The 13,685-nt window shown below is 34.6% G+C and overlaps 1 protein-coding gene across 2 annotated transcripts in view; it reads right to left on the reverse strand.

Moving 5' to 3' along the window:
• Uba6 (ubiquitin like modifier activating enzyme 6) overlaps nucleotides 1-13,685 on the reverse strand; it is a 72,309-nt gene that overhangs the window by 13,126 nt on the left and 45,498 nt on the right. For both annotated transcript variants that reach the window (XM_021663117.2, XM_021663118.2), the window contains exons 24-31: nucleotides 10,842-10,893; nucleotides 10,690-10,753; nucleotides 9,526-9,595; nucleotides 8,355-8,426; nucleotides 5,138-5,255; nucleotides 3,533-3,726; nucleotides 2,443-2,570; nucleotides 772-859 (exon numbers count right to left, since the gene is read on the reverse strand). In XM_021663117.2, coding sequence (XP_021518792.1) covers nucleotides 772-859; nucleotides 2,443-2,570; nucleotides 3,533-3,726; nucleotides 5,138-5,255; nucleotides 8,355-8,426; nucleotides 9,526-9,595; nucleotides 10,690-10,753; nucleotides 10,842-10,893 — 786 coding nt within the window. The remainder of the gene's footprint in view (nucleotides 1-771; nucleotides 860-2,442; nucleotides 2,571-3,532; nucleotides 3,727-5,137; nucleotides 5,256-8,354; nucleotides 8,427-9,525; nucleotides 9,596-10,689; nucleotides 10,754-10,841; nucleotides 10,894-13,685) is intronic.

A 13,685-nucleotide genomic window follows, 5' to 3' on the forward strand; every position in this document is an offset into this window, starting at 1 on the left:
GGGCTAGGTGCAGGCCATTAAGTGCTCTTTCATTAAGGCCCCAGCCCTCAGAAGTAAATGTGTTAGCTTTAAATTGCATGCCATCCCAAACAGTCTGGTAAAGTCTAAAGCTGTCCTCTAACAGCTTTAATCTAAATCATTTGTTGGGTCAGGTCACCACACTGTCTTATTAGTCACGTAAGTAACTTATCTTTGTTACTGAATGACTCTCTACTGCTAGTGTTTAAGTAAGCCCTGCTTCAAAATTCATATCAGTAGCCAAATTACAGCTATGAAGTAGCAACAAAGCTAATTTTATGGTTGGGGCCACTACAACATGAAGGACTGTATTAAAGAGTCACTCCATTAGGAAGGTTGAGAACCACTGACTTAATAGAAGGCACAAAGTGCAACAATAGTGAGACTGACAATTCAGACATGCCAAAGGGGAACCAATAGTGCCTCCTTTGAAAGTAGTGAGCTCTCACTGTCTTAAGGAAAGAAAGAAAAAAAAAAAAAATCAAAGGCTCAGGTTTAAGAACGACTGTTAAACAAGTAATCTCGAGAGAAATACTCTCCTTATAGTATGCATTCTAATATAATATTCTTATTCTCTTATAATGTCTTACTTGTAAACTACACTAGGTATATACATACAGTTGTGAGTCTGATAAAGAATCTAGTACTATCATAATTTCAGTGACCCACTGGGGTTCCCATAAATTAGGAGGTACATTACACAGAGACAAAACTTCAAGAAACTAATAAATCAAGGAAGTGAAAATATCCTACTTTGACAGCATTTATGAAATCTGACAGGGTGAAATCTTCTTTTCCATGTACAGTCCATCTGTCCCAAATTGTAAATGATATTCCATTTCTGTTACGAAAAAAAATATCAAGAACATAAGCATTAAAATGTCTTTCCATCAGTTGTAATAAAACATTTTGAATAGTTCATTATTTGTGACTTACTTAGAAATTAATATTGTGGTAGTGGAGAGGGAAATATGATTTCTATAATATTCAATAAATAAACAATATAGGTATCCACTTTTATGTGTTTTGTATACTTTTTTCAGTGACTCATTTCAAATATGTCTTATGTTACAGTTATTTTTATATAACTGTTTTGTTTCTCTTAGTTTCACTCTTAATCCAGCTATCATTTGAATAATTGAGAATTTTATGTTTGTTTAATAGTAAGCTTTACAGAACATGAACTGAGCAGTTATTACTCTATTCTTAACCCTCTAGGTTAATCTGGTTTCCTCCCAGCATACATCCCAGGGTACTTGAACTTTGTAGCTTTCCTGCAGAATTCTTCTTTCCTGGACCTCTCTGGTGGCTCAATCCCCCACTTCCTATCCTCTAACTCTTCCAACCCCCTCTCCCCCCTCCCTCTACCCCGGATGGTAGAAGTCCAGGCCTAGTCTCTCCCCTGCACAGTGATTGGCTGTAAGTTGCTTTATTGACATAGCAGGGGACCATTAGGGAGCAGAGTTTATACAACATTAAGACAGGAGATTCTCAGAACAAGGTTTGCAACCAGATATGGGGAATACAGAAATCAACATTTGAATTATATAATAACCTTGGGCCTACAGTCTTACAATGTACCCCTCATTTTCTTTTTAATACTTCTTTAGTTCACACACAAAGAGTTTTTGACATTTTCAAGGATGTATATCATTGATCTTTACTCATATCCATCAACATCCTTTGTTCCTTAATGATCCCCTCCTTCTATTCATACAGTGTCCCTTTTGCTTTCATGTCTTACATATTATATAGATATAAAGCTATGTTATATGATGTTTCTCTCTCCGTGTGTATGTGTATCCCTTTCTTTATAACAGTTGTAGGGGTTTCATGGTTCAGATGTTCTATCACCAACAACTGGACATTTGGATTATTGAAATCACTGGCTGTCATATAAACTTGCTAGAATGATTATCTTGGCATGTATGTAATTTGACATGTGTGCAGATGTATTTATAATTCAGAAAAATAGCACCTTATTTCATGTATGGATAACAGTATGGTGTGCACTAATAAGTAATGTATGAGAATGTTAAGAGGGTTAACTCTTTCTGACAAGATTCTTCTGCTCACACTTATGGCTGTGGCCAACGTGAATGTCAAAAACAGAAACACAAGGAATTGTTTCTGTTGTGATAAATGTGTGGAATTAGATTCAATGTGTGGAATTAGTTTCCTAGTCAGATAAGACCATACTCAGTCAAGAATGGCTTTAAAAGTATCTAAGTTAGGAAACAAAAGATGATAAATGGTATAACTATTTGGAAATAATTCATCAAAATGAGGTTTCAGTGGATCCTGAAATAGTAAGAAGGATTAACAAAGACAGAAGAAATAGGGATGAAAATCAGTATGTTTCCTTTTTAAGAGTGGAATATTTTATTTTTTTATTATATAAATTGAACATACTTTCATACATACCTGATTTCACTTCTTCGTACTTCAGAAGTCTCTGTAAACACTATTATTGGAATGGCTAAATTAAGGAAACAGTTTTTGTACGCTTCAAAGGGATAGCCACCAGCTACCTTGATCATCTCCAAGGCAACCTAGACAACAGAAGGTAATCTGAGTATTTGAAGAGTCTAAAACTACTTGGGATTTTAATTGGTCTTGCTGTTTTCCAAGGTTCAAGCATTTCTCTGTCAATAGTAAGAACAACCATATGATTGCAGTAAAACATTTCTTTTTTAACTGATGTATATATTTTTAGTAAATTTTACTTTTAATGTTCAGTCTATGGAATATATAGTAAACAAAGTTATTTCACCATTTAATCATCCCACTTTCACAGCAGATATCATAACTCAAAACTAAAGCTATTTAAACCAATCAATATAGGGACAGATAACTGACTCTAAGTTTAGAGTACTGAAAGAGTACAGCATAATAAATGGTCATAACAATTGATTCTCAAGTATGCAGATGTTTGTTAAGAATACCTCCTTTACATGGATGCTAACAAGATTTCTGTGGAGAGCTGTTGGGAAAAATGACAGGATGGGTGGGGACTGCTCTGTTGCCCTTAGCCCTGTGCTCTGGGAGGATGGAAACACTCCATCTTTCCTCTCCAAGGCTGTCTGCCTGCCTTTCCCTCGGTGCTCACAGTCAAGTACTCTTCAAATTCCAGAACTCCCTCCAGGACCCCAGGATCCCTGTAAGCTGCACTCAGAATCCAGGCAAACCTGGCATGTGCCCTGGGTCCAGGACTCTTCAGCTGGCTGTTGGGTGGGTCCCTTCTTTTTACTGCCCCAAGCCCAGGAGGGAAGGGAAAGTCACTGAGATCATTGCTGTAGGAACAACTACACCCTATCTTGAGCTTCTTTTTCAATGCTAGAATATATTTATACGTAGTACCTAAAAATATACATTACTACATTTTTAGAAATATCTTGAAAATTTCAGTTATACGATCCAACTTTTTATTCCTTCATCTCTAAAATCTGAGTGGCAAGCTAAGGTTGGTAATGTGGGGAAGACAGAAGCATTTTTTTCAAAAGAATAAGCTTACCAAGCCAGAAACTGCAGCGGTCGATGTTGCTATAGCAGGTATAATTTTACCAGCTATGCGTTTAGTTTTAAAACGGTCAGCTGGTTCAATGCTATACATTTTGGCTCGAAGGTTGGAAGCAGCTGTGATGAAATCTATATGTCCATTACTGTCATCATCTTTTTCAAATGTAAGCACTGCCATCTGAAGGTTACCTGACCAGAGCAACCAAAAGAATGTTCTTTAGTTAAGGGTAAAGATTTGATGAGGTAAAAAGCAATGTACAAAGTGTACATGTATAAGATTTTCAAGGAACAAGATTCTAATAAATAAATATACAAGTTAGCAAGCTGAAGGATCCGCTGAAAGAATTGCTCAGTTAATAAAGGTATCAATCATAAAAATTCTTATTAACCAATTAAAATGATAAAGAAGTAGGCAACTAAAGTTATAAAAGAACATGAAAACAATGACTTTAATACCACCAAACTAGAGAAGTTAATGTATGAAAAAAGTCTTTTGGCACATTAGTTGCTTCCAAGTAGATTATAAGAGCAAATCTTTGGTTTGCTCTTATAAATCCAAAATTTACCACATAAATATTACTTTGAAACATTGTACCTCTGACAAGTAAAAAAGTTATTTATGTATATTATGAATATTTCCAGTTTAGTGAAATCCAATATCACTTTAAAGATTATTAATGTTATATTTTTTTTCCCTGAAATTTTATTGGTTCACACATGAAATCACAAAACTTTGAGAAATACTGATTTCTCTAACTAAAGATGGTAGGGTGTGTCCAAGCAAATAAACATTAACTGTGATTTTAAAGAATTAAAAGTTCAGCTGTATTAAAGAATGGGCTGGGGAGATAGCCCAGTAAGAGCTTGCTACACAGCATGAGGACCTGAGTTTGAGACCCAGAATCTACTACACAAAAGGTGCACACACAGCAAGAAAATCTGTAATCCTAGTGTTTCTACAGAATAACAGGAGGCAAAGACAGGAGGATCCCTGGAAGCCAGTAGGTCAATTAGCCTGGTGTATGCATCAGAAAATCAGCAAAGAGCTCTTTCTCAAACAAAATGGACGGTAGGACCAAAATCCAAGGTTATCTTCTGACCTCAATGTGTATTATGGCACATGTTTATCGATATATTTATTCTGCCTGTCTCTCAGAGACTTCTGTGAAATTTTCCTAAAGTGGCATGTCTAAAAGTATGACTAGGTAATAACATTTTTTATTTTGGGACAGGGTCTCACTAGGTAGCTCAGGATGACTGTGCCTTCCTGATCCTGCTGATCTAGTATGCTCAGCTAATCCGTATCTTCTGCTCCTTAAAAGCAGGCTATTTGCTTGTATTTTTAGACCTGTTCAACATCTGAAGCATAAAATAAATAAGAACTATAACACAGAAGTTAATGTAATTTGGAGAATTAGATTTTATAACCTGAAGACAAGTACATGAGGAGAAAAATGATGAATGATATCTTGAGTAAAAGAAACTTTTATATGATGATACAATCAGCTATTATGACTAAAAATTCTTCCCCATGAACTTGTCAACATGGCTCTTTGGGAAAGTAGTCTATCTAATCCAAGCTATTTTAAAGAGTTCTTACTTTTGGTAGCTTTGTTAGATGAAATAGCCTTCTCCAGCTGGAAAACAGCATTCCTCTCGTCTTCACTGGAGATAGGAACATGGTTTGGTTTCCTTGCAGTTTCATCTGTTTGAACAACCTTTAAGTATATGTATATATGTTTATTACTGTTATCACATTTTAAATACAAGTTTAACTATTACATATCTATTTAATCAAATCATAAAACAAAATATCTGCTCAATGCCTCTAATCATTAAGCATTATGGTCTAATTTATCTCTTCCTCAGTAATATTATTTTGATATTTGTTTACTATCCATTTTCATATACTAGCATGTACATGCTATAGCCAGGTTCTTCACCTCGGTTCAATACATCTCAAACAATTTATGTTTCTTATTGAAGTTTGAATTTTTTTTCTGTGTAGCATATACAGGTAGATGTCTTAAAATTCCACACTTAAATGAGGTTGATATTCAGTAGTTTTGACTTCGAAAAATCTACATTTGACTTAAATCGCATAATTTTAAGTAGCTGATTCAAGTAGGAAGAAAATGAAATTATTTAAGAAATGTATAGTATGAACTTAAAATACCACAACTGATTTATCTTTAAGGAAATGCCTCGTAGACAGTTCACAAAATCAGTAGATGTTTTTGAACCAAAAGAATGTCTATCCATGATAAATTATTAAGGTACTGCTTATTTCAAGAATTCACCAAATTATGTTCTGAGATATTAAACATCACAGACATTTAAGATTTATCAAGGAATCAACAAAACAGAGACTTCCACCATCATGTCTAACTAATATTCTGGCTGTCAAATAAATAACTATGACGGCATGCTGGACTTAAAGCTTCAGTGTTAGTTACTTTAAGGACTTGTAAAACAGTCCATATTAAAACTTTAAACTGCTCAGGGAAACCTATTAACCCTGAACTGTCATACCAGAAGCAATGTAAGCCAGAAAACATACGAGAATATGTTTGCTGGGCTTTAGTCTAATTTTGATAATAAAACATATGGATTGGAAACTTTTCTCATAAAAGTGACACTGCTTTGCTCTTAATTTACTATTATTATATTGTTATTATAGGTTACATGTCATGAATATGGTTTTTCTAATAGCTAAACTAGGTGAACTAACAAACACTTTATTCTCTGTAATTCTAAGTATATAAAAGACAAAGAGCCAAAGGTAATTGTTTCACTTTACTAATAAAATGCAAACATTCTGAAATCAGACATAGAACACAAAGACTTATAGAATGTTAATATGTTTCTACCTATAAAAATTAAGTAAAATGTACACTACATTTTCTGCTAAAATTCAGTCACATAAAAGGATCTGGGTAACAAATTTGCTTTTTTTTTTCTTATACACTAAAACTGAACTAAATTTAAAGGGAGCAAAACTAGCTCTACTGTTCATGAGGTCTCCTGTCAGAAAGTGGGAAAGGATTAATATGATTCTTTAAGGAGTGTTTCAATAGTAAATTTAAATGTAATAAGTTCTTACTTATGAAATACTTTAAGTAAAGCTAATTGCAAATAAAATATTCTGTTCATAAAAAAATTGAAACTCCAATAATACCTCGCACTCTTCTTTGACTGAAATTATTTTCATATATATATCAAACAGACCATAAGTGACATACAAGAAAAGTAATGTGTTTTGAAACACACAAAAGCATTTGTATGGTCTTTTTAAATACTTTCTTTTTTATCTAAAAAGATACTGGATGTGGTATAAATGTATATAAAAATATGTAAGATGATGAAATAACTTAATGGACTGAAAGATTCTGTTGGCTAAAGAAAAAGTGATCGAAATATGGTCAATTTCAATAAATTTAATTTATATTTCAAGTAAATAAAACAGCATTCATAATATACTTAAGTTCTGACTTTCTGAACAGACATGACATTCAGTGTATGAAATTTAAGTTGGTGTTTCTCATATACATTTAGAAAATTTTTCACTGATGTTCATTTTAAGTTTTAGTAAGTCCAAGCTTGTCTATTCAAGTCTTGCCAATCATGACTGTCTTTTTAAAATGTAAAAAAATGTACTTCTCAACAACCAACTAGGGTAATGTCAACAATAACCTTTATGTAATATTTTGGATAGACAACATATTTCTTCAGAATTATCAGTCATCAAAAAAGCCTTGGAAAAAGATGAACCGTAAACACAGTGAACAAAGGGGACATGAAAAAATTAGTTCATTTATGCATTTCATTACACCATGTTCACCTTATGGTCATTTCTGAAATGTCTCTAAAGCAATATATTTAAGTATTGCTTGGTGATTAACATAAAATTTTCAACATAAAATATTCAATAGCACATAAAGATGGTAATTACTGAAAAAATAATGTTTTTTTAGTTTGCAAAGTAATTTCAGATGTGCTTTGTTGCTCCAAGCAGGCTTGCTGGGAGAAAACTTATGAAAAAATCCACTGGCCACAAAGATCCCTTTCTACACAATAAAAACGTAGACCACCTAAACATATCACTTCCTTGAGGATGGTTGTTTGTGATTAATTTTTAGAGTATTTAAGAAATATTTTTTCTTCTGCCAATTTTCCTATTTTCACTGCCTACGTCTTAGGTTCTGATGATTTCTAGAATACTTTCTGGGCATAATTATCAAAATTTCCATTTATCTAGCAGCAGATACAAGTGTCACATTGGTACCAAAGCTAAATGTGCTTGAATGTAATGGCAAGCTATAGTAGAATACATCACACACACTAGCGTTATATACATCCTCAGTGCTGTTTACACCATTCAATTGACTTTTCTACTCTGCTCTCAATTACTGTATGCTCTCTTCATTTTCCTAGCTTCATCCTGAACTGTTAACTTACTGATTTCACTTAAGAAATTAGCAGTCTTTCCCCCAGATCCTTTTAATTTCAAATCTTGAGAAATTCTGCCAGGACTATCGCAATGTATGCGGAGAATCCAGTTCTGTCTCATCTGTCTTATTAGTTACCTCATCACTAAATCCCCTGTCACCTGCCTGTTTTCTTGAAGTAACAGCTGTTCCTGCTCTCACAGTATTCAGACTCCTCTGATTAAGGCTGGAAGCTGCTTTTGCCTTCAGCACTAGCCCAAGTGGTAGGCCAGCTAGAGTAGACTTTAGGTGTTCATTCTGGGATTCTTCAGGCTGAGAGTGTGATTTATTATTAACAGCACGAGTTAAGTAAATGGACTTCTATCTTACCTTGTTGGAAGGCTTGAATTCCTCAATTTTAACTTCTGAAAGAATGTCCATGAGGGTATCCACTGATAAGTCCTGTTTTATGAGAGAAGTTATTTTTTTTTAAAAAAGATATTTATTTAAACATTTCTGTACACAGTGTTCTGCCTGCATGTCAAAAGAGGGCACCAGATCTCATAGATGGTTGTAAGCCACCATGTTGTTGCTGGGAATTGAACTCAGAAGAGCCCATGCTCGTAACCTCTGAGTCATCTTTCCAGGCAGAGAGAAGCTAATTTTATCAACACATTTCTTTGAACTCTGAATCTCTGAGGTTAAAAACTCTATTTAAAAAAAGGTCCTTTTATCAAACCAACTATTTAGCGATTTAATTAAACAACACATCTCCAGCATTATTTATATCCATTTGAAAAATTAATCTCCATTTTGTCCAAAATTATTAGCCATAAAGGCTACTGGAGGAAAGGAGGCTTGCAGTGAAAGTGTACTTATTAGTTAACAAACTTTAAATTTTGCTTCTTTTTGCAAATTTTAAAAAAGAGAGCATTTTTTTCCCTTTTCCTCAGTGTTAAAGCTTTACCTTTTCTGAATAATGTTATGCTCAATAAATCAATCATATTTATATATCAAGAAGCAAGAAACAACTTGAACAACAAGTTCAAGTTGAACTAGATGAACCTATATCCACATTTACTACTTGGAAGCACCCATGAAAAACTGAGACATGCTGCTTTTGAGGTTAGTTAACAGAAGACTGAATTAGCTTTTCCTAGACTTTTATATAATTTTATTTCCAAGAAAGATTAATCTGCAACAGGCTTATCCACACTAAATACAGATCCAGATTTGGTGACTGCAATGAGTACACAGCTTCTGCAAGTTAGAATGGATAATAACATATAACATAACAAAATAAAACATTTTTCTTTTTGAATCTCAAAGAATTATTCTAGCTGGGCATGAAGGCACATGCCTTTAATCTGATCATTTAAGGAGCTCAAGACAAGTTCCAGCTACAAGTAAATTTTGGACCAGCCTCAGCTCTGAGCTCATGTCTCAAACAAATGAAAAAAAGAGAAGAATGATTCTTATAACCTAAAAGACAAATTCTGATGCCACCAACTAATTTGAGTTGGGTTTTGAATCACTTGCTATACTCTGGAGAGTATCTTACCTTTTCTGAAAATGGAATGCAATATATTGTAGCATATAGTTTTGCAGCACTCTGAAGAAAACTGAGGTGCCTTTTGAAATGAAAATAAAAATAAAGCAGTTTGAATGGCAATTTTAAAGAAGATATTTAAGTCAGTAGGAAATATAGTCTTTCTGTTAACACAAGAATTACATTTACATAATTTTTGTTGGATACTTAATTTTTACCCCCTTAAAAATTAAGACAATGAAATTCTTGCCTAGACTAAAACATAAAAGAAAATACCAAATGTTCTTTTGAAACAAAATTGCGTGTTAAACATACTTACTAGCCAGGCATTGTGGCACACGCCTTTAATCCCAGGGAGGCAGAGGAAAGTGGATCTCTTTGAGTTTGAGGCCAGCCTGGTCTACAAAGGGAGTCCAGGACAGCCAAGGCTACACAGAGAAACCTTCTCGAAAAACAAAAGACCCCCCCCAAAAAAAATCCGTCACTATTTTCAAGTAGTCAGTAGGACTGCTGTGACAAAAAAAGTGAGTACAAAAGGTAGAACTATTAAAATATGCGGGAAAAAGTTATTTTAATTCATTAGAAAATATGTATCAGGTATGAATGAGTATACATTAGTTTTGAAACAAATTTACTTAAAAAAAAAAGGTATGCCATATTGGAAAGGCAATTTAAGATCACGCATGTTGAGATATGAAGCGAGTAAGACCTGGGAAAATGAAGCAAAGTGCTATCTGTAGAAAGGAAGACTAAAGGTAAGCTAAGTGTTTGACGAGTACACACTAACTGCGAATCTAAAAACAAATGCACATATCCAGGCGTTCACACAGAGACAAACTAAAACCTTATTTGATTAATTTACGAAGGCCATATTAACTATATTTTCACATATGTAAGGCATCTTAGCTTTATTTATTTAGTGTGAGAAGATTAATATTTTTATTTTCATATGGGCAAAAAGTAGGTCACATTGCTTTTAATGGAGCAGTTACTACAAACAATGAAGTTATTTACCACATAAATAAGTGGACACACATTTGTGTAGGAAGGATGTTGCTAGCTTTGATGACTACAATGACTCGTTAACTTTTGGATTAAGAGACAAATCATTTAACATTGAAGACTCTTCAGTGTATGGCTAAGAAATTTACAGTTAAAATATACACATATACTTACAAAGGTTCATTTAAATCAAATTTTATTGGAGAAGGTGGCCTTTTTGGTGACTGCCAAAACAAACCTAGTAAAAAGATAAAATATTATCTTCAATGAATACAGGTCATATACAGTATGTTACACTGTGATTTGTTCTCAATAGTTATACTTACTGCCATCTTTTAATCGTGTGTCAAGAGGAAAACAGTGAAGAAGTTGAAGAGCCTAAAAGAGGAGAAAAAAAAAATCCCAATTTGTTATCTGAAGAAAAAGAACCCTGAAATTAAAAAAAAAAAAAAAAGCTTTGTTCATATTTGCTCAGGCTTCATAAATCAAACAAAACAAAGTCTAAAAGATACACTGTGAGGCCTTGTAGTCATGCATGAATCAGTTTATGTTTTCTACTGTCCTGCCCAAACAATTATAGCCTTTTTATACTTACTTTACTTCTCTCTTACAAAATATTTTACACATCATTTTGATTTTATCTAAGAGCTAATCCTTAGAACAAATATAAAACCAAATACAAAAGATGTGCTCAGAAGAGGGTGAGAATATGAAACAGATCTGTAAACTGATAATGTTTAAATTGATATGAAAGGTAAAAAAATGATTACTTTGGACATTATACTATTTTCATATATTTCCAGGTTCATTTTTTTTCCATAATAAAAGAATCAATCAAAATAGCGCTGGGGCTCAGCAGATAAAGCTGCTTACTGCCAAACATGATAACCTGAGTTTGATCCCTAATACCCACATGGAGGAAAGAAATGACTGTTATTTTTCTTTTGACCTCCACATGAGCACTTTGGTATGAACACTCCCACCCCTCTAAAACAAATAACTAAAAACAATAAAAATAAAACCCAACACAAACAAAAACACAACCATAAGAGAGATCTTAAAAGAAACTAAAGAGGTCACTGATGCTAAGCCCCTTGAAGTTGGAGAGGTTAGGGCCCTGCAGTGCAGAAAAAAAAAAAAAAAACAACCCAAAAAGCCCTTGAATCCCAGGCCACTCTAAAAAGTAACACTTCCCCACCCCTGCAATACATGTAAAGCCTGCCTCTTGCTCAGTTCTTTGCTGTTTCTCTCCTTAGCCAAGGCAGCCACCCCCCTCGTGTCTTTTCCAATAAATCTCTTGTGTGAGGTTGTTGTATGGTGTGACTTTCTGATATTTCTTGTCTCCAGACTGTCAGGACACTTTTCCCCTGAGAGCTGTAACACACTGATAATTATGCTAAAAACAGGTGGGATATTAAGGAACAAAGTCCTATTTCTTGAGAAGTAAGCTTAGAATATTTCTCTAAAAATCTGGAAACACCCAGATATCCCTCAACTGAGGAATAGATACAGAAATTGTGGTACATTTACACAACGGAATGTTACTCAGCAATTAAAAACAAAGAAATCATGAAATTTGCAGGCAAATGGTGGGAACTAGAAAAGATCATCCTGAGAGAGGTATCCCAGAAACAGAAAGACACACTGGGTATATACTCACTTATATGTGGCTATTAACCATATAACATAGGATAAACCTACTAAAATCTGTACACTTACAGAAGCTAAGCAAGGAGGTCCCTGGGTAAGATGATTACTCCCATTCAGAAAGGCAAATGGGATGGACATTGGAAGAGGAAGAAAACAAGGAACAAGACAGGGCCCTAACACATATGGCCTCTGAAAGACTCTACCCAGTAGGGTATCAAAAGCAGATGCTGAGAGTTATAGCCAAATTTTGGGTAGAGCGCAGGGAATCTTATGAAGGGGGAGATATAAAGAGCTGGAGGGGACAGGAGTTCCACAAGGAGAATAACAGAAACAACTATGGGCACAGGGGTCTTTTCTGAGACTGATACTCCAACCAAGGACCATGCATGGAGATAACCTAGAACCTCTGCACAGATGTAGCCCAATGCAGCTCAGTCTCTAAGTGGGTTCCTGTAATGGGAACAGGGCTGTCTCTGACATGAACTCATTGGTCTGCTCTTTGATCACCTTCTCCTGAAATGGGGAGCAGCCTTACCAGGCCACAGAGGAAAACAATGTAGCCAGTCCTGATGAGATCTGCTAGGCTAGGGTCAGAGGGAATGGGAGGATGACCTCCCCTATCAGTGGACTTGAGGAGGGTCATGGGAGATGTGAGAGAGAGAACAGGATTGGAAGGGGACAAGGAAGGGGGCTACAGCTGGGATACAAAGTAAATTAAAAAAAATAGATGCTATGAAAAAAAAAAGTAAATCATAGAAGAAGCGAAAAAACTAGTATAGCCCCAAAGATTTTTTTTTTTGTAAATAGAATAACCTTATAAGGTAAGGACCTAAGTGTAAACTGGATAAAAAGCAGCAAGGAACTGAGCAGAAGGCTGGTTTTATAAGAATTTCTTGGAGGAGGAGGGCTTTCTAGAGTGGTTTGATCTTGGGCCAAAATCAGGGATTGGTAGGATTCTTTTTCTTGGCTCTGTTCTCAAGGTCAAGTTAGGGGCAGAGCATTTTTTGCTTGGCCCTTTTACTCTACACTAAGGGAGAGATTAAAAATTAGAAGATATAGTCTGTTAGGCATGTGACCAGTATGACTAGATGCCTTGGCCTATCCTAATTAATTATATGGATTAGCTTATTTGATACCTAATACTACATTGTATTCTGTATGTCTTACTTTAGCTTTTTAGGTGATAAAAAACACATAAAATGTATTTATGAGTTACTGCTGGAATTGGCAAAATTTGAACAAAATTTCCACCTGAATTATCAGTTTCTTGTTTCTATTCTAAACAAACTTCTTTAGACTACAAAATCAATGCATTCCTTCTTACCTAGAAAAAAAGCTATCCAAAACCCAACTTTGCACTTAGGGCCAGTTCAATGCATAGCTGACAAATCAAGCCAATAAGTGGAGGCTAAGTATTTTAAGTAATAACATTTAAAGAGAGAGTGGTCAAATTCCTAGCCTTTACTCCCAGTTAACTATTTCTGAAAGGCTTGGTGACAGAAAAGAACAGACATTTTGTT

The sequence above is a fragment of the Meriones unguiculatus genome, chromosome 3 (genome assembly GCF_030254825.1).
Source record: "Meriones unguiculatus strain TT.TT164.6M chromosome 3, Bangor_MerUng_6.1, whole genome shotgun sequence".
NCBI lineage: Eukaryota > Metazoa > Chordata > Mammalia > Rodentia > Muridae > Meriones > Meriones unguiculatus.